The sequence below is a fragment of the Salvelinus namaycush genome, chromosome 7, assembly GCF_016432855.1.
Source record: "Salvelinus namaycush isolate Seneca chromosome 7, SaNama_1.0, whole genome shotgun sequence".
NCBI classification, from domain to species: Eukaryota; Metazoa; Chordata; class Actinopteri; order Salmoniformes; family Salmonidae; genus Salvelinus; species Salvelinus namaycush.
In genome coordinates, this window is record NC_052313.1 from 47,891,802 (window position 1) to 47,916,391 (window position 24,590).

Consider the following 24,590-nt stretch of genomic DNA (forward strand, 5'->3'; position numbering starts at 1 on the left):
GATATTCTGAAGTACCCAAAATGGCCAGTAGATGCCATCTGATAAAATACAAAAAGAAAGCTACCAAAATCCTGGTAGTTTACTGGTAAACTTCGAATGTTTCCAGTAATATACCCTCCCTTTGCAACCCTAAGCGAACCACATTACTTTTTAAGAATCCTGAGGCGCTAATTTTGTTTACGTACAGTCCCATGGAGATTCTGATCAAATCTTGTAGAATGTTCATTTGACACCCTAGAGTTGTTCACCTACTTTGAAAAACAGACAAGCATTAGAAAATGAACACACACAATAAACTCTGCATGAGAGGAGAAACAAAAGTTGACAACATCATAATACATAGTAATAATAAATACATCTATCTGAAAGATTAAGACACCATTGGGCAGCCCAAGGCAGAGAGAGAGAGAGAGAGAGAGAGAGAGAGAGAAACTGACAGGAAGTACTAGTCCTTGTATGGGTGTTACGGCCTCACCATCTCACCACCTGGCTGCTGTAGTCCTCTGTGGTGGCTACACCTCCCACCTCCTCCCCTTCCACCCCCTCTATCTCCCTCTCCTCCTCCTCCCTCCTGGCTTTGGAGATGGGGGCCCTGTGCTGGTGTAGCCACTGCCTCTCCTCCTGCCTCTCCTGCCTCCTCCTCAGCCTCTGCTCCCGGTGCTGTGTCTGGCGGCTGTACTGGTACCTCCAAAGGAACAGCTCCTTGGCATACTCGTACAGCTCCACGTCCAGTGCGTTGAGCCCCTCGATGCGCCGCCGCAGAGCCCCCTCCCCCACCCCCACGCTAGCCGCCCGCGTGCTGTTGATCTGCGTGAAAGCCTGGATGAAGCGCAGGCCAAACGTCCGCTCAAACAGGTACTGCGTCTTGCGCTGGAACTCGGTCAGGCCGTAGAAGGCCATGTTGCGGAGGTTGTTCTTGGCACTGGCTAGTAGGACGCGGCCGCGCTCCCGTTCGGCGCCGGCGGTGAAGGTGGAGACGTTGTAGCAGCCCACCAGGCTGAGGTCGGCCAGCATGCGGACCTGCCGGTTGTTGGCCAGGTTGGAAGGGCAGTCCATGAAGTTGGTCAGCGTGACCCCGGTCCAGTCGTCGCCACTGTAGCAGGCGGGCAGTTCGTCCTGGGTGGGAGAGCGGCCATCACACATGTGCAGGGCTGTCTTCCAGGTGGCGCCGCGCTGCACGTGCTTCCACTCGCTCAGGTAGCGGGAGACAGGGTCCCTCAGCATGGTGATGTAGTAGAAGTTCCTGCAGCAGCAAAGACAGAAAGAGACATTAGTTTCAATACTTCCTTCCTTTCCATGTCTCCTTTCCTTGTCTCCTTTCCTCCGTGCTCTCCAATCTGTAATGACAGAACTGGGAAGTGGGAGAAGTGGGAGAGTTAGAGCGAGTGAGACTGGCACACGTCTTTCACTTTCCCTCCCTCTATCTAACACTCACTGATGAGCTAGGGGTTGGCAATGAGCTATAATTATTTGAACATGTGAGAGAGAGAAAAAGGTGGAAATGGGGCAATGAGAATGAAGAATGAATGAATATTTCTCACATTTAAAAATAGCCAGCATTAGAAGATAGGAAACTCTAATAACGCTCTCTCTAAACAGTGATCCTAATGAGCTGAGAGCACAGTGGACTATCTCATTTTTAATTCTGAGTAAAAGATATTTCTCATCCTATTGCTAGGCCTCCCTAGCTCCTGAATATGCGTACCTCGGTACCTTCCTTTCACTGCATAACAAATAGCTACATTTAAGTAGCATGTTGCGCTAAGTAGCATGTTGTCCTACTGTCCTTTTACTGGAAACGATTAACTTATCGAACATCCAATCCCTGGAGGATTTCTTCTAAATCAAAAAGGGGAATATAGGCTAAAGATGAGAGTGTAGTAAATAGAATCAATTTTGGGAAAAAATAGTACCCCCCCCCCCCCCCCCCCCCCCCCGACAGGTACGACGGGAGTTTGAGAATTGAGATCAAGACTAAAACGTTGAAAGCTGCAGCTACACGGCAAAATAAACATCTTGTATGGAGTCAGACTGTGTCAAATGTAGAGCGCTGCTTGTTTTCACTTAGAGATTCCTAACGGCGAGCTGCTCGAGATTTATGAGGAGCGGGTAGCAAAAGAGTTGAGACTGCCAGAGGAGACGAAGCTTCACAAAGCATTCACTTGTACATTCGGATGGAGAAGGAACAGACGTTTTATACGATAGATATCATAGTCAACACTGAATTGCTAACATTTTGCCTGAACAGAAACTGAGTTGCTTGAACAGGATTTTCTCAACGGTGAGCAATGGCGTTGAGTAGTCAGAGTATGTCAGATGTTGTCTCTATACTGATGAACAAATATTGATTTCTACCAAAACTCTTAGGAGTAATTAAGGAAAGTGAAATGTCAGTCTGCACCACTGAAGTGGTAATAATGGCTCTGTGACTGTTGTTTAAAGAACCATCTGACTGTTGACCTTTTGGTGCAGGGGACACACACACCACCCTCAAAGGTAATTAGGAGATTATTGTCAGGTGGCAGACTACCATCGACCGAGATTTTAATGTGTCAGCAGAAATAGATCCTAACAAAGTTTTTTCTCATGACACACACGCGCGAGCGTGCGCGCACACGCACTCACACAGACACACGCACTCACACAGACTCACACACACGCACACACACACACACACGCACTCACACACACACACACTCCAAGCCGTAATGGATATTCGACCACAGCACAGGCTGTAAATGAATTAAACTGGCACTGAGAGTGTGGGGAGAAATAGATACACTCCCAGAGCTGTACAGAGAGATGGACACACACTCCCACAGCTGTACAGAGAGATGGACACACACTCCCAGAGCTGTACAGAGAGATGGACACACACTCCCACAGCTGTACAGAGAGATGGACACACACTCCCAGAGCTGTACAGAGAGATGGACACACAGCTGTACAGAGAGATGGACACACACTCCCAGAGCTGTACAGAGAGATGGACACACACTCCCAGAGCTGTACAGAGAGATGGACACACACTCCCAGAGCTGTACAGAGAGATGGACACACTCCCAGAGCTGTACAGAGAGATGGACACACACTCCCACAGCTGTACAGAGAGATGGACACACACTCCCACAGCTGTACAGAGATGGACACACACTCCCAGAGCTGTACAGAGAGATTGACACACAGCTGTACAGAGAGATGGACACACACTCCCAGAGCTGTACAGAGAGATGGACACACACTCCCAGAGCTGTACAGAGAGATGGACACACACTCCCAGAGCTGTACAGAGAGATGGACACACTCCCAGAGCTGTACAGAGAGATGGACACACACTCCCACAGCTGTACAGAGAGATGGACACACAGTCCCAGAGCTGTACAGAGAGATGGACACACACTCCCAGAGCTGTACAGAGAGATGGACACACACTCCCACAGCTGTACAGAGAGATGGACACACACTCCCAGAGCTGTACAGAGAGATGGACACACACTCCCAGAGCTGTACAGAGAGATGGACACACACTCCCAGAGCTGTACAGAGAGATGGACACACTCCCAGAGCTGTACAGAGAGATGGACACACTCCCACAGCTGTACAGAGAGATGGACACACTCCCACAGCTGTACAGAGAGATGGACACACACTCCCAGAGCTGTACAGAGAGATGGACACACTCCCAGAGCTGTACAGAGAGATGGACACACACTCCCACAGCTGTACAGAGAGATGGACACACTCCCACAGCTGTACAGAGAGATGGACACACTCCCACAGCTGTACAGAGAGATGGACACACTCCCAGAGCTGTACAGAGAAATGGACACACACTCCCAGAGCTGTACAGAGAGATGGACATACTCCCACAGCTATACAGAGAGATGGACACACACTCCCAGAGCTGTACAGAGAGATGGACACACACTCCCAGAGCTGTACAGAGAGATGGACACACACTCCCACAGCTGTACAGAGAGATGGACACACACTCCCAGAGCTGTACAGAGAGATGGACACACACTCCCAGAGCTGTACAGAGAGATGGACACACTCCCAGAGCTGTACAGAGAGATTGACAAACACTCCCAGAGCTGTACAGAGAGATGGACACACTCCCACAGCTGTACAGAGAGATGGACACACACTCACAGAGCTGTACAGAGAGATGGACACACAGCTGTACAGAGAGATGGACACACACTCCCAGAGCTGTACAGAGAGATTGACACACACTCCCAGAGCTGTACAGAGAGATGGACACACACTCCCAGAGCTGTACAGAGAGATGGACACACTCCCAGAGCTGTACAGAGAGATGGACACACACTCCCACAGCTGTACAGAGAGATGGACACACTCCCACAGCTGTACAGAGAGATGGACACACACTCCCAGAGCTGTACAGAGAGATGGACACACAGCTGTACAGAGAGATGGACACACACTCCCAGAGCTGTACAGAGAGATGGACACACACTCCCAGAGCTGTACAGAGAGATGGACACACACTCCCAGAGCTGTACAGAGAGATGGACACACACTCCCAGAGCTGTACAGAGAGATGGACACACACTCCCAGAGCTGTACAGAGAGATGGACACACACTCCCAGAGCTGTACAGAGAGATGGACACACTCCCAGAGCTGTACAGAGAGATGGACACACACTCCCAGAGCTGTACAGAGAGATGGACACACTCCCAGAGCTGTACAGAGAGATGGACACATACTCCCAGAGCTGTACAGAGAGATGGACACACACTCCCAGAGCTGTACAGAGAGATGGACACACTCCCAGAGCTGTACAGAGAGATGGACACACACTCCCAGAGCTGTACAGAGAGATGGACACACAGCTGTACAGAGAGATGGACACACACTCCCAGAGCTGTACAGAGAGATGGACGCACACTCCCAGAGCTGTACAGAGAGATGGACACACACTCCCAGAGCTGTACAGAGAGATGGATACACTCCCAGAGCTGTACAGAGAGATGGACACACACTCCCAGAGCTGTACAGAGAGATGGATACACTCCCAGAGCTGTACAGAGAGATGGACACACTCCCAGAGCTGTACAGAGAGATGGACACACACTCCCAGAGCTGCTGCCTACACAGTGTTTCTGGGAAGAGGGCATTTTAGACCTCCATCACCTACAGATGTGTAGGATCTTTATTTGATCACTCTTTTGTTGCTGATAATTTTCCTGCACCGCGGGAAATGCATACATTCACAGAAAACCCGCACTAACGCACAGTTATATTAAGAGTATTTCACTTTTCATGTTACTAAATTTTGACCAGCTAATAGCCTAACCACTGTTCAAGTAACATTATGGACTAACCGTTCAAATCCTGTTGCTGCAGGATTATTTTGCTGTGACAATACTGGTCCAATTAAGATCCTACATCTGGGCTGCTAACCACAGGACAGGCCCATCAATACGTCTCCACACAATCCAGACATTCTAGCTCCATCATTCTATTCTTTCATAGTGACCTATTGACATGAATGGGCGAATGTCAAAGTGCTCCGATTACTTGTCTGTGTGTGTGTGTGTGTGTGTGTGTGTGTGTGTGTGTGTGTGTGTGTGTGTGTGTGTGTGTGTGTGTGTGTGTGTGTGTGTGTGTGTGTGTGTGTGTGTGTGTGTGTGTGTGTGTGTGTGTGTGTGTGTGTGTGTGTGTGTGTGTGTGTAATTGACTTGGGCGAATGTCATATTCTGTAACAGGATGGATGTTGACTTACAGACTGGCTACACTCCATGCATTTACATATATACTGAACAAAAATATAAATGCAACATGTAAAGTGTTGGTCCCATGTTTCATGAGCTGAAATAAAAGATCTCAGACATTTTCCATACCCACAAAAAGCTTATTTCTCTCAGATTTTGTGCACAAATTTGTTTACATAGTGAGCTTTTGCCAAGATAATCCATCCACCTGACAGGTGTGGCATATCAAGAAGCTAATTAAACAGCATGATCATTACACAGGTGCACCTTGTGCTGGGGACAATAAAAGGTCACTCTAAAATGTGCAGTTTTGTCACACAACACAATGCCACAGATGTCTCAAGTTTTGCGGGAGTGTACAATTGGTCTGCTGACCAGGAATGTCCACCAGAGCTGTTGCCTAACGAATTCATTTCAATTGACTGATTTCCTTATGCGAACTGTCACTCAGTTAAATTGTTGAAATTGCTGCGTGTTGCGTTTATATTTTTGTTCAGTACACTTGTTTCATTTCTACAGCACAGAAAGAACTCCAGTCACTTGAAGCTGACCAGAGCCTGAGGGCTTGCTTTACCGTGTTAGCGCCAGTCATCTTTAAAAGGGGATGAAATCTAAATAAAACAAGCTGAAAATGTGAAATTCCAAAACTATTTAATGCCAAATCCCATATACTCTATGTGCTTATATACATATATTATGATCCCTTATAAATGGCAGTCAAACAATGCTTAGGGCCCATCTGCATACGGTGACAAAAAGAGAGTTTAGCTGGCTGCCACTTTGTTCCCAATCATTTTGTCCTAACTAAAATGGGACATCGTGCCAACTAAACATTCTCATTACATGGGGAATCTTCTCCATTTCTTCTGTGTAGACCTTTCCTGCAGTCAAATGACCTAGTGGCCTCATGGGTGGAATGTTATTCATATTTTTCCTAATTTCCTAATTAATAAACATTCTTCTTTTTTTAACACAGAAAATCTGGTGGGTTTATGTCAAACGGTTGTTATATTTTTCAGTATTCCATTATGTATATGAAGTGTAATATTGGGATGCAAACTCAAAATGTAATACATTTCAACTCTATATCTGACATGGTACAGGTGTCTTCTTGTTTGAAGACTACCAAGAAACACTCTGTGTGACCCTTATTCAGCCCACTGCAGTAAAAGGTTCAACGCTGCGGGTACATGGACAGATCTAGCTTACCGTCCTCAAACGGGTACTTTAACCCTGACCTTAGATGACCGTCTACACTACAACTGCCTCCCACTGTTTAAACAGCTGTAGCGGGTTGCTACTCCTCTCATGAATATCTGTGATTTCTACTGGGTTTCCATAATGTAATGAGACAGCTCGGATTCTATTAGCGCGACTGGAGGACTGATCCTGTCTGATGACTTCGTTGAGAGACAAACGACTATTTCCACAGAGCTCAGTCAGAGAAGTGCAGGCAAATTAGCCCAGCTCCTCTCTGTGTTGCTCTCACAAAATCCCTGTGGAACTTCAATTCAAATTGTGTTGCAACAAGGAATATGAACATGCACTGTAAGAAGCCGATATAATTTACTAATATTTATTGAAATAAAATAGTAAACCACGCAATTTAGGGAAAATATGTAAATGAGCAACAACGTAATTCACCACTACATAATCATTTTCATTCAGAAGAACACCCCTCATCTTCTGGCATGGTCAATGCAAAGGCTGTGTCTAAAATGACACCCTATTCCATGTAGTGCACTTATTTGACAAAAGTAGTGGATTGTATAGGGAATAGGGTGCCATTTCAGATGCATCTGACCCAGTGGCAGAGAGAGGCCTCTATCCACCCTAATAAGATGAGTGTCTCTCAATCATTCATAACTGACCATTTCAACAGTGCATGGAAACACTCTGGGCACTCTGGACAAGCAATCAATACTGCCCTGCCAGAACTCCCAGTGTCTGTCTGATGGATGGTTGAATAAAGATAATTGGTCAAATATAAAAAAACGAAATGGGCGAAGTTGGCTTATCGCATTTAACACGGCTGGACTTGTATCCACTGGCCTTTAGCAAACTATACAGTGTCTGCAGTGTCTGCTGACCTTTTTGACATATTTCTCTGGTTTAGAAATGTCTGAGGGAAACAGAGGGTGTTATGGGTACTCGGACCCATGATAGTCGGGAAGATACTTGGACACAAACTCATATGATTAAAAAAATACAACTCTAAGAAAACAGTATGCTGCTATATCAGACAAACACTCAATGACTAACATAAATGAATGGATGGGACACTTAAAACAGGAGCAATAGTTGTTGAAACACCTTGCATTCCCATAGACCTAGAATTCTATTTCTACGTCTATTTCTATGCCCCTCTTATGGCCTGATCTCCAAGTCTCCTTCGTCTGCAGTGCAGACTGCCTCTCATTGATTTCCCGGAGTGTGTGGGGCGAACTTGACGCTCTTGCTGTCTCCCCCCTTGCCTCCCCTCACCTCCCCCTCGCTTGCTTAGGCTTTCAAGGAACTCACGCCGTAGAGGAAATGAGGAACATGGGATCAATATTAGCCAAGACAATTCTCATTCATGACCATTAAGGACACACACTGGCTTGATGAGGTGGAATTGAGTCACTTACTGGAAAATGGCTCAAATCAAATACAATTGTATTTGTCACATGCTTCATAAACAACAGGTGTAGACTAACAGTAAAATGCTTACTTACCCAGCAATGGAGAGAGATTCTTAATAAAAAAAGAATAGCTAGAGGAATAAATGCACAATGAGTAACGATAACTGGCCATATACACGGGGAACCAGTCGATGCACAGGGGTAATTGAGGTAGATATGTACAGTTGAAGTCGGAAGTTTACACACACTTAGGTTAGAGTCAATAAAACTTGTTTTTTAACCACTCCACAAAATTTCTTGTTAACCAACTATAGTTTTGGCAAGTCGGTTAGGACATCTACTTTGTGCATGACACAAGTAATTTTTCCGACAATTGTTTACAGACAGATTATTTCACTTATAATTCACTGCATCACAATTCCAGTGGGTCAGAAGTTTACATACACCAAGTTGACTGTGCCTTTAAACAGCTTGGAAAACTCCAGAAAATGATGTAATGGCTTTAGAAGCTTCTGATAGGCTAATTGACATAATTTGAGTCAATTGGAGGTGTACCTGTGGATGTATTTCAAAACCTATCTTCAAACTCAGAGCCTCTTTGCTTGACATCATGGGAAAATCAAAAGAAATCATCCAAGACCTCAGAAAAACAATTGTACTCCTCCACAAATGGGTCTTCCAAAGGGACAATGACCCCAAGCATACTTCCAAAGTTGTGGCAAAATACCTATTTGGGTAACTATTTAGCGATCTTATGGCTTGGGGATAGAAGCTATTCGGGGTCCTGTTGGTTCCACACTTTGTGCATCGGTACCGCTTGCCGTGTGGTAGCAGAGAGAACAGTCTATGGGTGGCTGGAGTCCTTGACAAATTTTAGGGCCTTCCTCTGACACCGCCTGGTATAGAGGTCCTGGATGGCAGGGAGCTCGGCCCCAGTGATGTACTGGGCCGTACGCACATCCCTCTGTAGTGCCTTGCGGTCGGATGCCAAGCAGTTGCCATACCAAGCGGTGATTCAGCCAGTTAAGATGCTCTCAATGGTGCAGCTGTAGAACCTTTTGAGGATGATGCTGTTGATGTGTGCCATGACCAGCCTTTCAAAACATTTCATGGCTACAGATTAGTGCTACGGGGCGATAGTCATTTAAACAGGTTATCTTGGCGTTCTTGGGCACATGGACTATGGTGGTCTGCTTGAAACATGTAGGTATTACAGACTGGGTCAGAGAGAGGTTGAAAATAGCAGTGAAGACACTTGCTAGCTGGTCAGCGCATGCTATGAGTACGCAGCCTTGTGTGTTAACCTGTTTAAAGGACTTGCTCACATTGGCTACGGAGAGCAAGATCACACAGTCGTCTGGAACATCTGGTGCACTCATCCATGGTTCAGAGTAGTGTTGCACGGTATACCAAAACGTCTGTACTTTTTCGATACTAGGTGCTAGAATTTATGTTACTTTCGGTACTTCTGTCAAATGTGTCCCACGGATCAATACTGTCTATAAGCACAGCCGACCCCTTGTTATAGCATGCCTGTTCCACTTACTCATTGCTAACCTGCACTGGGAGTCTGGGCGGCATTATGTTAGATACCCACTCATGCTGCACAGAAGTTAACACACTTGAATAATGCGACATTGCCTGTAGAAATGTTGAAACTGTTAATTATTATTCACAAAACAATGTCTATACAGGCTAGAGCACTTTACAATGAAATACTGGTAGCATCCAGCTTTGTAGGATAACTTTCCTTGCTAGCTTACAGATAAATCTGACATCAATTCACTACCCTAGTCCTTTGTTTGTGATCAGCAAAATGTAATCAGCAAATAATGCTGATTGCCAAAATTGTATTAATTCACTTATTCGGTCTCTCATTAGCGAACTAACTGCATTATGAATGAAGTTATTACTGGTTAAAGAGACAGCGCACATTTTTATAAAATAAGATACTTCTATACAAATGTTGTTGATCAGTACAATAAAATAAGTCCCAAATGGAAGAGAAACAGATTGTTTGTCATCTGTAGCCCCATGAAATCTGCTAAAAGAAGCTCAATAACTCAACACACTCCTATTGAATATGTATTCACCTGTTTTGTGGATAAGGCTACATGTTGATTTACAACATTTATCAACAGAGATTTACCATTCAAATAAATTATTACCATTATGCAGTTAGATTGAGAAACAAAAAAAATGTCTAATTGATTGTATGATTGTATAATTGTTTAATTCATGTATATATGGCTGTCTCTGAAATATGTTGATGTAAAAAAAAAAAATGCGCTCAAAAGATGCCCAACCATTTAACAGAGCGGTAGCTGAGTTTATCTGTCTGGATCAGGTGGCTAATATGCCACATTTTTTGCCGTGGTATCGTTTTGGTATCGTTTTGGTATCAAGTGTCGTGATGGTATCGAGTACTGTGATACTAAATCTGGTATTGAAGTCAAAATGATGGTATTGTGACAACACTAGTTCAGTGTTGCTTGCCTCGAAGTGAACAAAGAAGGCATTTAGCTCATCTGGTATGCTCGCGTCACTGGGCAGCTCGCGGCTTGGTTTACCTTTTTAATCCGTGATAATTTGCTAAACCTGCCACATCCGACGAGCGTCAGAGCCGGCATAGTAGGATTCAGAACATATTCCAGTCTGTGCTAGCGAAACAGTCCTGTAGCTTAGCGTCCGCTTCATCGGACCACTTCCATATTGAGGGCATCACTGGTACTTCATGTTTGAATTTTTTCTTGTAAGCAGGAATCAGGAGGATAGAGACTTGCCCAAAGGAAGGGCAAGAGCCTTGTATGAGTTTCTATGTGTGGAGTAAAGGTGATGTAGATTTGTGTTGCATTTAGTTGTACAGGTGATATCCTGGTAAAAATGAAGGTAAACTAATTTCCGTTTCCCTGCTTTAAAATCATCAGCCAATAGAAGCACCGCCTCTGTATGTACATTTTCTTGTTTGCTTATTGCCCTATACAGCTCGTTGAGTGCAGTCTTAGTGCCAGCATCGGTTTGTAGTGGAAAATAGATAGCCATGAAACATTTTGATGAAAACTCTCTTGGTAAATAGTATAGTCTGCATTAAAGATTAAAAAAACTGAAATGGAAAGGGGGATACCTAGTCAGTTGTACATCTGAATGTATTCAACTGAAATGTGTCTTCCGCATTTAACCCCTCTGAATCAGATCGGTGCAGACCCTTTACTCAGTACTTTGTTGAAGCACCTTTGGCAACAATTACAGCCTCGAGTCTTATTGGGTATGATGCTACAGGCTTGGCTCACCTGTATTCGGGGAGTTTCTCCCATTCTTGTCTGCAGGTCCTCTCAAGCTCTGTCAGGTTGGATGGGGAGCATCGCTGCACAGCTATTGTCAGGTCTCTCCAGAGATGTTCGATCGGGTTCAAGTCCAGGCTCTGGCTGGGCCACTCAAGGACATTCAGAGACTTGTCCCAAAGCCACTCCTGTGTTGTCTTGGCTGTGTGCTTAGGGTCATTGTCCTGTTGGAAGGTAAAGCTTCTCCCCAGTCTGAGGTCCTGAGCGCTCTGGTGCAGGTTTTCATCAAGGATCTCTCGGCACTTTGCTCCGTTCATCTTTCCCTCGATCCTGGCTAGTCTCCCAGTCCCTGCCTCTGAAAGATCATCCCCACAGCATGATGCTGCCACCACCATGCTTCACCATAGGGATGGTGCCAGATTTCCTCCATATGTGACACTTGGCACTCAGGCCAAAGAGTTCAATCTTGGGTTTCATCAGACCAGGGAATCTTGTTTATCATGGTCTGAGAGTCCTTTAGGTGCCTTTTGGCAAACTCCAAGCGCGCTGTCAAGTGCCTTTTACTGAGGAGTGGCTTCCGCTTGGCCACTCTACCATAAAGGCCTGATTGGTGGAGTGCTGCTGAGATGATTGTGGAAAAAGTCAAGGGGTCGGAATCCTTCCGAATGCACTGTATATTATCCATGTCCTTGTTCAGCCACGACTCCGAGAAACATTGAATATTAAAGTTCTTCAGTTTGTTCTCTAGTGACTGTACGTTCGCCAAAAGAACAGAGGGTAGAGGCATAATCTCGTCAGGGTGGTGGCTCGTCTGCCTGTCTTGCGCTGTCGCTTCCTCTTTCAAGTCCCGGGGATTAGCGCTTGGTCTGGAGTAAGCAGCAAGTCCAGAGCTGTCGAATCGTTGTAGTATAAATTGTCATCCAAATCGAGGTTAGTGGTCGCTGTTCTGTCCAGAAGCTGTTTTCGTTCATAGGAAATTATGGCGAAGACGTTATGCACAACAGAAATAAGAATTGGTCAGGAGCCTGTAAAATGGCTGCTATCCACTGCAGCACCATCTCTTACTCTACTGCTGTGTTGACTGTTTTAAGTCTGTGCACTAAGTCCCCCCCATAGGAAGTTTGGCCAAACTGAGACTACTGTCTGTGATTCCAATCCAACGAGGTGAATAGGTTCATCAGACATTTTCATAAATCACGGTTGCCTGACCTGGTACTTGTGTACTAGCGTTCCTACCCTACTCTTACTTCAGCCATATTGTGTGATACTGGTAGATAAGTGGTTTGAAAGAGGTGGAGGTTTCTACTTCACACTGAAGCTAGGGTGTTGATGGTTCTCGGGGATTGTACCATACAACCAGTGCAAATCCAATTCAAAGGTGTCACTAACACCACACTGAAGCCACATTCACCCACATAGGCTACAAGAGGCGTACCATTTTCTATCATACACTTTCATCTTCACAATAACCCAATCGGTTGTCCTATTCCCAAACTTAACACCCTCAAACACTCTCCGACACCCCTTTCTGTTGTGTGAATTAGCTTCCCTGCAGGAGACCCAGAGGGTGTGAGTTTGTGACCTCCTGCTCCCCGCCCCCCCTGCAAGAGGTGGAATTTGCTGCTGGGAATGGAGGTTGTGTCCTTGAACCGTGCAGTGTCATGTTTGTATCCAGCACGTTGGGATTGGTAGAGGCAGCAGGCCAACAGTGAGACAAGAACTAGAAAGATAGAGAATGAAGAGATATCAGAGCTAACCACTAACTAACTGATCACTAACCGGCAATTAACCATTTACCATGAACCATTAACCAACCAACCACTGGCAATGTTACTATACTTAGTGGCAGATTCATTCAATACTTACTGTAGGGGCCTGAAAGATTGTCAAAACAGGGAACTGAAGATAACACAAAATCACATCGCCTAAACATTTCTTTCAGAATAGTAGAATGTCAGTATGGGAGTTATATTAGTGTGGGAAACGATCAGATGGGAGTTGGATCATCAGTGTGTCCATTGAGCCAGAGCCATGTGGAGCTGTGTGACTACTGCCAGCAGCCAGACTGTAGGAGATATCCTCTCCAGTCTGGTATAGAGATCTACTTAATGACCCCTCACTGAGAGAGAGAGAGAGAGAGAGAGAGAGAGAGAGAGAGAGAGAGAGAGAGAGAGAGAGAGAGAGAGAGAGAGAGAGAGAGAGAGAGAGAGAGAGAGAGAGAGAGAGAGAGAGAGAGAGAGAGAGAGAGAGAGAGAGAGAGAGAGAGAGAGAGAGAGAGAGAGAGAGAGAGAGAGAGAGAGAGAGAGAGAGAGAGAGAGAGAGAGAGAGAGAGAGAGAGAGAGAGAGAGAGAGAGAGAGAGAGAGAGAGAGAGAGAGAGAGAGAGAGAGAGTTACAGAAGAAGAGGCAGAGAGGGACAGGGAGACACACAGACACAACGACACAACAAAGAGCTGGAGCTCTACATTATAAACCCTCGCTGCACCACAGGGTCTAAGAAAAATACAAACAGAGGGTGAGAGGGAGAAGTGACAAAAAAGAGGCAGAGAATGATATGATAAGTGATGGATAAAAGAGCATAGATACTATATATACAAAGCCCCTTCTTAGAGACTGCAGGGAGGACAACTCCACAGGAGTTGATAGACCTGCCTGAGCTGTCTGTAGAGTAAGGTCAGATCCTAGAAATAGAATGAAACTCCTTCCAGTTCTATCGGTCAGACTGACCTCTTGTCCATTCACACTCTCAGCACTGTCCCCGGCCCGTACAGCCAAGTTTGGGAGTGAACAGATTCATTCACTCTAGTGTGAGATTGATTTTGTTAAATGACTGATTGATGCTCAAGCCAGTTCCAGGATTGGAAGATGTTGTTGGGGTAATTCACGTGTAATGACTAGAGCCCAGAGATCATCATGGTCAGGTAAAAAAATCGAACTAGCCCCAATTATGACAACTGAGCTCACTAAGTCCTCACTGAGAATGTTTGATACAGAGCATCAAGTAACGTCAGAGCTCACACTAGGCAGAATGGGACTGGTAGTGTATCTCTCTCAGTGGGTGAGTCCCAAATGTTATCCTATTCCCTAAAGGTCACTAGTTTTAACCAGAGCACTATGGGCCCTGGTCAAAATTAGTGCACTATATAGGGAATAGCGTTCCATTTGGGACGGAACCAATGTTTCTCTTCCTGAATGTAAATGACTGTCACCATGTACAGTTGAAGTCGGAAGTTTACATACACCTTAGCCAAATACATTTAAACTCACTTTTTCACAATTCCTGACATTTAATCCTAGTAAAAATTCCCTGTCTTAGGTCAGTTAGGATCACCACTTTATTTTAAGAATGTGAAATGTCAGAATAATAGTTGAGAGAATGATTTATTTCAGCATTTATTTATTTATTCACATTCCCAGTGGGTCAGAAGATTACATACACTCAATTAGTATTTGGTAGCATTGCCTTTAAATTGTTTAACTTGGGTAAAATGTTTTGGGGAGCCTTCCACAAGCTTCCCACAATAAGTTGGGTGAATTTTGGCCCATTCCTCCTGACAGAGCTGGTGTAACTGAGTCAGGTTTGTAGGCCTCCTTGCTCGCAAACGCTTTTTCAGGTCTGCCCACAAATTTTCTATAGGATTGAGGTCAGGGCTTTGTGATGGCCACTCCAATACCTTGACTTTGTTGTCCTTAAGCTATTTTGCCACAACTTTGGAAGTATGCTTGGGGTCATTGTCCATTTGGAAGACCCATTTGTGGAGGAGTACAATTGTTTTTCTGAGGTCTTGGATGATTTATTTTGATTTTCCCATGATGTCAAGCAAAGAGGCTCTGAGTTTGAAGGTAGGCCTTGAAATACATCCACAGGTACACCTCCAATTGACTCAAATTATGTCAATTTGCCTATCAGAAGCTTCTATAGCCATGACATAATTTTTGGGAATTTTCAAAGCTGTTTAAAGGCACAGTCAACTTAGTGTATGTAAATTTCTGACCCACTAGAATTGTGATACAGTGAATTATAAGTGAAATAATCTGTCTGTAAACAATTGTTGGAAAAATTACGTCCTAACCGACTTGACAAAACTATAGTTTGTTAACAATACATTTTGTGGAGTGGTTGAAAAACTATTTTTAATGACTGCAACCTAGGTGTATGTGAACTTCCGACTTCAACTGTATTAGGGACCAATCAGATCACTTCTTCACTCTCTTCTGTTCGACGGCGTGTATAGTCTCTCTCCACAGATGAAGAGTGAATGCTGATGCAACACTCATTTAAAGCAGGGAAAGATGCTACGTGCTAGCCAAGCGTGAACAGCTGTGTGTGAAATCCTTGTTTCCTTTAGAGACGCTGTGATAACTTAACACCACTCGTTTGGCTGATGCTGTTGGATTAAATAGAGTTTTGCATATTAATTGAGCAATTAGTGAACGTGACTGAACAGATCACTTCCTCTACTGGAATGCTCTGCCAGTTGTTACATGAGGTGATAATATAATACTTTTCTATACCCACGTGCCAACACACACACACCCATACACGCACACACACAAATGTCCACACACTTACTGCACATCTACAGTACAATGTGCAGTCCATTACAAGCCCACGGGAGAAAAGGCAGAGAAGGTATGTTACTCGATACAGCACAGAGATCCATTTCAGATTGAATAGAGAGAGAGAGAGAGAGAGAGAGAAGAGAGAGAGAGAGAGAGAGAGAGAGAGAGAGAGAGAGAGAGAGAGAGAGAGAGAGAGAGAGAGAGAGAGAGAGAGAGAGAGAGAGAGAGAGAGAGAGAGAGAGAGAGAGAGAGAGAAAGAGAGAGAGCTAACTGTGGCTCTCTGATGGTCTCAGATCTGGGATGCTATTTCGGGAGCTACAGGAAAGCCCCAGGGATACTCGTGTGGAGACAGTGGAGTAAAATGAGAGATTTACCGGGTAGATCTTGGGTAGTGTGTGTGTGACAGAAAGAGAAAGAGAGATAAACTTTTGTTTATCCATTTTACTTGCTTTGACAATGTAAACATGTTCCCCATGCCAATAAAGCCCATTGAATTGAGAGAGAGAGGGGAGTGGGAGAAGGAGGGCGAGGGTGAGAGGGCAAGGGAGAGAGACAGTGGGTAGGCGGGGAGACACCAAAGAATAATGGTCTCTCCAGTGAGTTACTTGGACCACAATGTATTTCAGCCTTCACTTTCCCCCCAGCACAAAGCAACGCATATTTCTCAATTGACAGAAACCTGCTTTTGTTGCAAAGACTTGGACATTTCCTAAAGATAAACTATACAAGTCAGGAGCACAGCAGCCTGTCAGGATTGTAGGAGTTAGCATGTCACCTTTCTCTCAGAAAGACCATGTACTGCTTATGGAACTACATACAGTAATACATGGAACCACAGCATAGGCCTACAGACACAGATAGCCAAACAGGTAATAAAGCAATCACATGTCACTTATGAGCATGTCCTGATTGCTTCTCAGAAAATAACTTGCTACGGAGACATGAAAACAGTCAACTTATGTCTCTATTTCAAATGACCTTATATTAGAGCAATTCAGAGTCAGACAAAAGTATTTTGAAATTCTTTGACACAGCCAATGGCATGCTACTACTCTAATACTCAAACCTGGAGTGTTAGTATTTACAGTAGCTTGACATGTTAATCGTAGCAGTTGTTTTCTTCTAAACAAGTCACTTCCAATCCTCTGGGTTGTCTTGGGTGAGCTACATGCAGCACTCACCTCTCACACACACACACACACACACACACACACACACACACACACACACACACACACACACACACACACACACACACACACACACTCACACACACACACACACACACACACACACACACACACACACACACACACACACACACACACACACACACACACTCACAGCTGTTACTGTAATACCACGCACACAGAATCTCTGTCGTGAAACCTGTGTACTCAAAACACTTCATGATAAGACAGAAAAAGAGAGGGGAAAGGAGCAAGTAGAAACAGGCTTGTATCCGGGGCTTTAGTGACGTGCTATACATACACATGAAGAACAACAGGCTTGTATTCGGGGCTTTAGTGACGTGCTGTACATACACATGAAGAACAACAGGCTTGTATTCAGGACTTTAGTGACGTGCTGTACATACACATGAAGAACAACAGGCTTGTATTCGGGGCTTTAGTGGCGTGCTATACATACACATGAAGAACAACAGGCTTGTATTCGGGGCTTTAGCGACGTGCTGTACATACACATGAAGAACAACAGGCTTGTATTCGGGGCTTTAGTGACGTGCTGTACATACACATGAAGAACAACAGGCTTGTATTCGGGGCTTTAGTGGCGTGCTATACATACACATGAAGAACAACAGGCTTGTATTCGGGGCTTTAGCGGCGTGCTATACATACACATGAAGAACAACAGGCTTGTATTCGGGGCTTTAGCGGCGTGCTATACATACACATGAAGAACAACAGGCTTGTATTCGGGGCTTTAGCGGCGTGCTGTACATACACATGAAGAACAACAGGCTTGTATTCGGGGCTTTAGTGACGTGCTATACATACACATGAAGAACAACAGGCTTGTATTCGGGACTTTAGTGACGTGCTGTACATACACATGAAGAACAACAGACTTGTATTCGGGGCTTTAGTGACGTGCTGTACATACACATGAAGAACAACAGGCTTGTATTCTGGACTTTAGTGACGTGCTATACATACACATGAAGAACAACAGGCTTGTATTCGGGACTTTAGTGACGTGCTGTACATACACATGAAGAACAACAGGCTTGTATTTGGGGCTTTAGTGACGTGCTGTACATACACATGAAGAACAGCAGGCTTGTATTCTGGACTTTAGTGACGTGCTATACATACACATGAAGAACAACAGGCTTGTATTCGGGGCTTTAGTGGCGTGCTATACATACACATGAAGAACAACAGGCTTGTATTCAGGGCTTTAGTGACGTGCTATACATACACATGAAGAACAACAGGCTTGTATTCGGGACTTTAGTGACGTGCTATACATACACATGAAGAACAACAGGCTTGTATTCGGGGCTTTAGTGACGTGCCCTACATACACATGAAGAACAACAGGCTTGTATTCGGGGCTTTAGCGGCGTGCTGTACATACACATGAAGAACAACAGGCTTGTATTCGGGGCTTTAGTGACGTGCTGTACATACACATGAAGAACAACAGGCTTGTATTCGGGGCTTTAGCGACGTGCTGTACATACACATGAAGAACAACAGGCTTGTATTCGGGGCTTTAGTGACGTGCTGTACATACACATGAAGAACAACAGGCTTGTATTCGGGGCTTTAGTGGCGTGCTATACATACACATGAAGAACAACAGGCTTGTATTCGGGGCTTTAGCGGCGTGCTATACATACACATGAAGAACAACAGGCTTGTATTCGGGGCTTTAGCGGCGTGCTATACATACACATGAAGAACAACAGGCTTGTATTCGGGGCTTTAGTGACGTGCTATACATACACATGAAGAACAACAGGCTTGTATTCGGGACTTTAGTGACGTGCTGTACATACACATGAAGAACAACAGACTTGTATTCGGGGCTTTAGTGACGTGCTATACATACACATGAAGAACAACAGGCTTGTATTCTGGACTTTAGTGACGTGCTATACATACACATGAAGAACAACAGACTTGTATTCGGGGCTTTAGTGACGTGCTATACATACACATGAAGAACAACAGGCTTGTATTCTGGACTTTAGTGACGTGCTATACATACACATGAAGAACAACAGGCTTGTATTCGGGACTTTAGTGACGTGCTGTACATACACATGAAGAACAGCAGGCTTGTATTCTGGACTTTAGTGACGTGCTATACATACACATGAAGAACAACAGGCTTGTATTCGGGGCTTTAGTGGCGTGCTATACATACACATGAAGAACAACAGGCTTGTATTCAGGGCTTTAGTGACGTGCTATACATACACATGAAGAACAACAGGCTTGTATTCGGGACTTTAGTGACGTGCTATACATACACATGAAGAACAACAGGCTTGTATTCGGGACTTTAGTGACGTGCTATACATACACATGAAGAACAACAGGCTTGTATTCGGGACTTTAGTGACGTGCTATACATACACATGAAGAACAACAGGCTTGTATTCGGGACTTTAGTGACGTGCTATACATACACATGAAGAACATCAGGCTTGTATTCGGGGCTTTAGTGACGTGCTATACATACACATGAATAACAACAGGCTTGTATTCGGGACTTTAGTGGCGTGCTATACATACACATGAAGAACAACAGGCTTGTATTCGGGACTTTAGTGGCGTGCTATACATACACATGAAGAACAACAGGCTTGTATTCAGGGCTTTAGTGACGTGCTATACATACACATGAAGAACAACAGGCTTGTATTTGGGACTTTAGTGACGTGCTATACATACACATGAAGAACAACAGGCTTGTATTCGGGGCTTTAGTGGCGTGCTATACATACACATGAAGAACAACAAGTTTGTGTATACATTGGGATCTGCTCCTTAATCTGCCTCCAGATGATAAAAGGATGTAATCTCTAATCTCCCGTAAAGGAGTGTGGAGATTACTACTATCCTCTGAATACCTCTGCAGAATGCATGATATTACATTACAATGGAATATATTACGTTTTTGCATGTTCTGATTAGGGACTGATACATTTTTGGAATATGATCCTAACCAACGACACATTGGTTTTTTGAAAGACTTCCCAGTCAATTGCTGGCAGAAAGTGTTGCTGACACAAGACTTTATTAAGGCATATGATCAATTGACCAACTTCTATGGAAAATAATAACTGAATGGACCTTTGATCTAGACCAGGGCTTCCCAAACTCGGTCCTGGGGCCTCCCAGGGGTGTAAGTTTGGGTTTTTTCCCTAGCACTACACAGCTGATTCAAATAACCAACTCATCATCATGCTTTGATTATTTGAATCAGCTGTGTCGTGCTAGAGAAAACCCCCAAACTTACACCCCTGGGAGGCCCCAGAACCGAGTTTGGGAAGCACTGGTCTAGTTAATTCCAGGTCTATAGTAACTACACAGAGAGAACACACTAATGACAGAGTTACCTTATACCAACTTGGCTAATTAATGTCGGAAATCATACCTCTCTCTCTCTTGCCTTATGTGAAGAAAAAAAGGGTAAATGAGTGTCAGAACTGGGATGCTGTGTCTAATGATGTGTGAAGAACATGCTCAGAGGTTTTGTGTGTTTGCGTGCGTGCGTGTGTGTTGCTGATCTATACCGAGTGTCTGGAACACACACACACCTCGAAGTGTGAGACATCTGCTGTACATGAATACACCTGGGGCTCCACCTCCACTGATAATCACCTTCTGATCATATATTATCCGTTTTATTGACTTATTCATTTTCGTCCTATCTGATGTGACTTCCTTGTTATATGTGTTTGTGAAATGGGTTGTCACAGAGTCAATTGAAATTCAATGTAAATACAGTTTGAATTTCAATCTACCCTCTGAACTAACTGGGAGAGGAGCTTACATAAAACAGCCTTCTCTTCAGATGGGAATCTTGAGCTGAGGGATTTAACGGATGAGAAATTGACTTAAGTGCAGGACAAGATTAATGTCAGAAATTTGCCACCAGATGGGTTTTTTCTCATGGGCTGCTTTGGGTCCCAGTGCCAGTGAAACATGGAGGAGGAAGACAACGCTGAATCATCAGTGTACTAGATTTTGTGCACAAAACCCATATTATTAGACTACTAGGCTGCTGTGGGCCCTGGGAAGGATGGTTTATCTCTCCTCCTATAAAACAAAGCAAAACGTTAATAATATATTTTTCTCTATTCTAGTAGTGGTGTCTCTTTATGGAAGAAACACATTAGCCAATGTTCACGGGCTCTGAGTAAAAGCCGTGTCCGTCAGCCTCAGGGTTTGACTTCAATTTATTTTCAATGAATTTAAGAAAATAAACTGTCATCAAAGATAATGGGCAGTTTTCCAGTTCATAGCCGATGATTCAATGCAATTTGAATTTGATTGTTCTGAAATGGAATTGACCCCAGAACAGGTAATTATGTTATCTTTATACTTGGGTGAGACAGTGAGGTTTGCCTTCTCTCTCTCTCTCTCTCTCTCTCTCTCTCTCTCTCTCTCTCTCTCTCTCTCGCAGCTGACTGTGCAAGAGCAGACCTGACAAATGAAGCAGATTCTAAGGCTGGAGCAGTGTTTCTGCTGTGCGCCATGCTGGACTCTGTGGTACAGTGCTCTTATTAGTAATTGGCAGTAATCTCACATGAATCACTGATGGGGTTGGTCAAGTGAAGGTAAATTATGTGTAAAGTAGGACGGAAGTCAAGAAGGGAGGGAGGGAGGGAGGGAGGGAGGGAGGGAGGGAGGGAGGGAGGGAGGGAGGGAGGGATGGATGGATGGATGGATGGATGGATGGATGGATGGATGGATGGATGGATGGATGGATGGATGGATGGATGGATGGATGGATGGATGGATGGATGGATGGATGGATGGATGGATGGATGGATGGATGGATGGATGGATTTTAGCATTTGGGGCAGAGCATAATCCTGATCATGTTGGTTAGGAATAGGAGATACATCCACATTCACCCACGCTGGGCGCTCCAATGAAAGTAGTCTGATGTGACAGGATCGGATGTGGCCTTTCATGCGTTAGCCTGACTGAAGCGTCCCATGCTCTGGAGCTGCATGGGGACTGCCTGGAAATGCCAACGCTGTCAGAGCCCTGGCACCAGCCCTGACACAGCCTCGACCAGGGGAGACCAGATGATGGGGTGTCTGTGAGATGACCCGAGGGCAACAATAGACAGATGGCAGCTCTGTCTCCACTAAAGACCATCATGTCCCCGTAGATGCTCCATGCTAGCCTATAGGCATGGAGACTCTGAGAGTGACAACCTCTCAATTTCCCATGTTAAAGTCCCAGTTAAGTCAAAAACATGCTTTGCATGTGTTTTATATATATTTCCACAATATGACACAGAAGGAATAATACTGTAAAATTGTGAGAATGGTGATAATGCCCTTTACTGTAAGAGCAGTTTGATAAGGCTGCCTGAAATTTCAGCCTGTTTTGGTGGGGTGGAATTTTGGGTTGCCTGGTGACATCACCAGGAGGCAAATAGGTTAATAGACCAATAAGAAAGAGAGTTCCAAACCTCTCTGCCAATAACAGCTTGTTTTCAGTTATCCCCTCCCCACTCAGACAACTCCCAGACAGTCTTAGAAAATATCTTTGTTGAGAAATTGCTCTTTGCTAACAAGCTATTTTTGTTAATCTTTTACCATTTTATTTGAGATTTTTTCTCTCAAATTAAGATAATTAATTGCTACCCAGAAATTATTTGATATTGAGATTAAAATGACTGCATTGGAACTTTAACAAACCAGTGCCATGATTTTGGTCTGATCGTTTGATCCGTTTCATTTCCATGCTTATTCTTCTTATACGAGCAAATCATATTTCTGTAAGACTTACGTGCATTGTACCAGATTTCCTGTTTCAGGTTTTACTATCTCAGTCTTTATGGTATTTTATAACACCCTCATAATCGTTGATTATCTTTGAACTCTTGATACCAATAGAAACCATGGGGATAATCTACAGTACTCTACTTGTATTATCCCTATAGTTACAGTACATCCTAAAGCTACAGTCAGAAGTATGGGATCAGGACCAACAAGAGGACAAATGCACCAACAAAAATACAAGAAGATTAAATTATTGTAATGTCAAGCAGAACCCAAAAGTAAAAAACCTTGTTTCTTTTTTAACTAGAAGTGTTTCAGCCCTTCTACCCCAAAATGGAATTACCCTGACATAGAGGCTGTTTATAATCATTTACAGTAGCCTTCTGTGAGGATAACTACTGCCTGTTAAAGCCTTCAGAAAAGTGCAAATTCATTTTCAACAGGAACATGAGTGCAAGGGGGGAAATTGTTCATATCTTTAGTCAAGCTCCTTGTCTTCTATGCGTTTAATCAAGCTTGTAGCACTCTCTATTCAGAAGAGAGGCTAATCATAGGCTTGTAATACAAACCATAACGATTTTAATCAGTGTCCATGCTGGGTTGGAACAAAAGCCTGCCCACTGCAGCCCCTGAGGGCCAGGTTGCCACCCGTGTTGCATGCTATTGTTCCTGTTATAGAAATGTAGTATAGGCTACATTATTCGTTCAAACCTATCTGATCATTGAATTTAATTCTGTCAATGTACACTTGCATCTCACACTGTTTCTCCTGGCCACAAACAGTTTAGGCTCTACTGATTAGCTACAGGAACAAGAATCAAATTGAGACCCCATACCGTCCGTTCCTCTGAGCATCCTTCTTGTCTTTCTTGTTCATCACTACAGGCACGCAGTTAGTGAGCTCGGTCCAGTCCGCATGTAGACCACAACTCCAGCCAGTAGAGAACCTGGAGAAAAGCCAGGACTCCGCTTTGCCCGGGCGGTGACAGGTACACTTCTTCTGTCCGGGCATACAATCACACGGCTGTTCGAGGTGAATGTTTCGGACAAGGTGCCGTCCGAAAGTAGTCCCACCGGTCTTCTGGATGTGGAGGAACACTATAACGTCATCTCCTTTGATGTTGAAATCCACGTGTCGCTCAAGGTCTCGGTCAGTAAAATTGAATTTGGACAGAATTTTTGAGGAACCCTCCGACTCCAGCCCTTCTTGGTACGCGTAAATGTCGTCCCCCGAGTGATATTGGCGGAACATTCCACTCAACTTCTCCCCAGTTAGGAAGCGACAAGAGTTACTGCCGGCTGGACAAATGTACTGATAGCCAATCATCAAGAAGACCACGGCCAGTATCGGAATCCAAATGAGTTTGTTGGATTTATGCTCCAT

At 44.4% G+C, this 24,590-nt stretch overlaps 1 protein-coding gene across 1 annotated transcript; it reads right to left on the reverse strand.

Annotated features, from left to right (window-relative positions):
• Positions 1-471: 471 nt before the first annotated feature.
• Positions 472-24,590, reverse strand: LOC120050761 (heparan-sulfate 6-O-sulfotransferase 3-B-like). The gene is made up of 2 exons (XM_038997318.1): positions 24,043-24,590; positions 472-1,243 (listed from the first exon to the last, which is right to left on the reverse strand). Exons 1-2 carry the CDS (start codon positions 24,588-24,590, stop codon positions 472-474), a joined length of 1,320 nt encoding a protein of 439 aa, XP_038853246.1.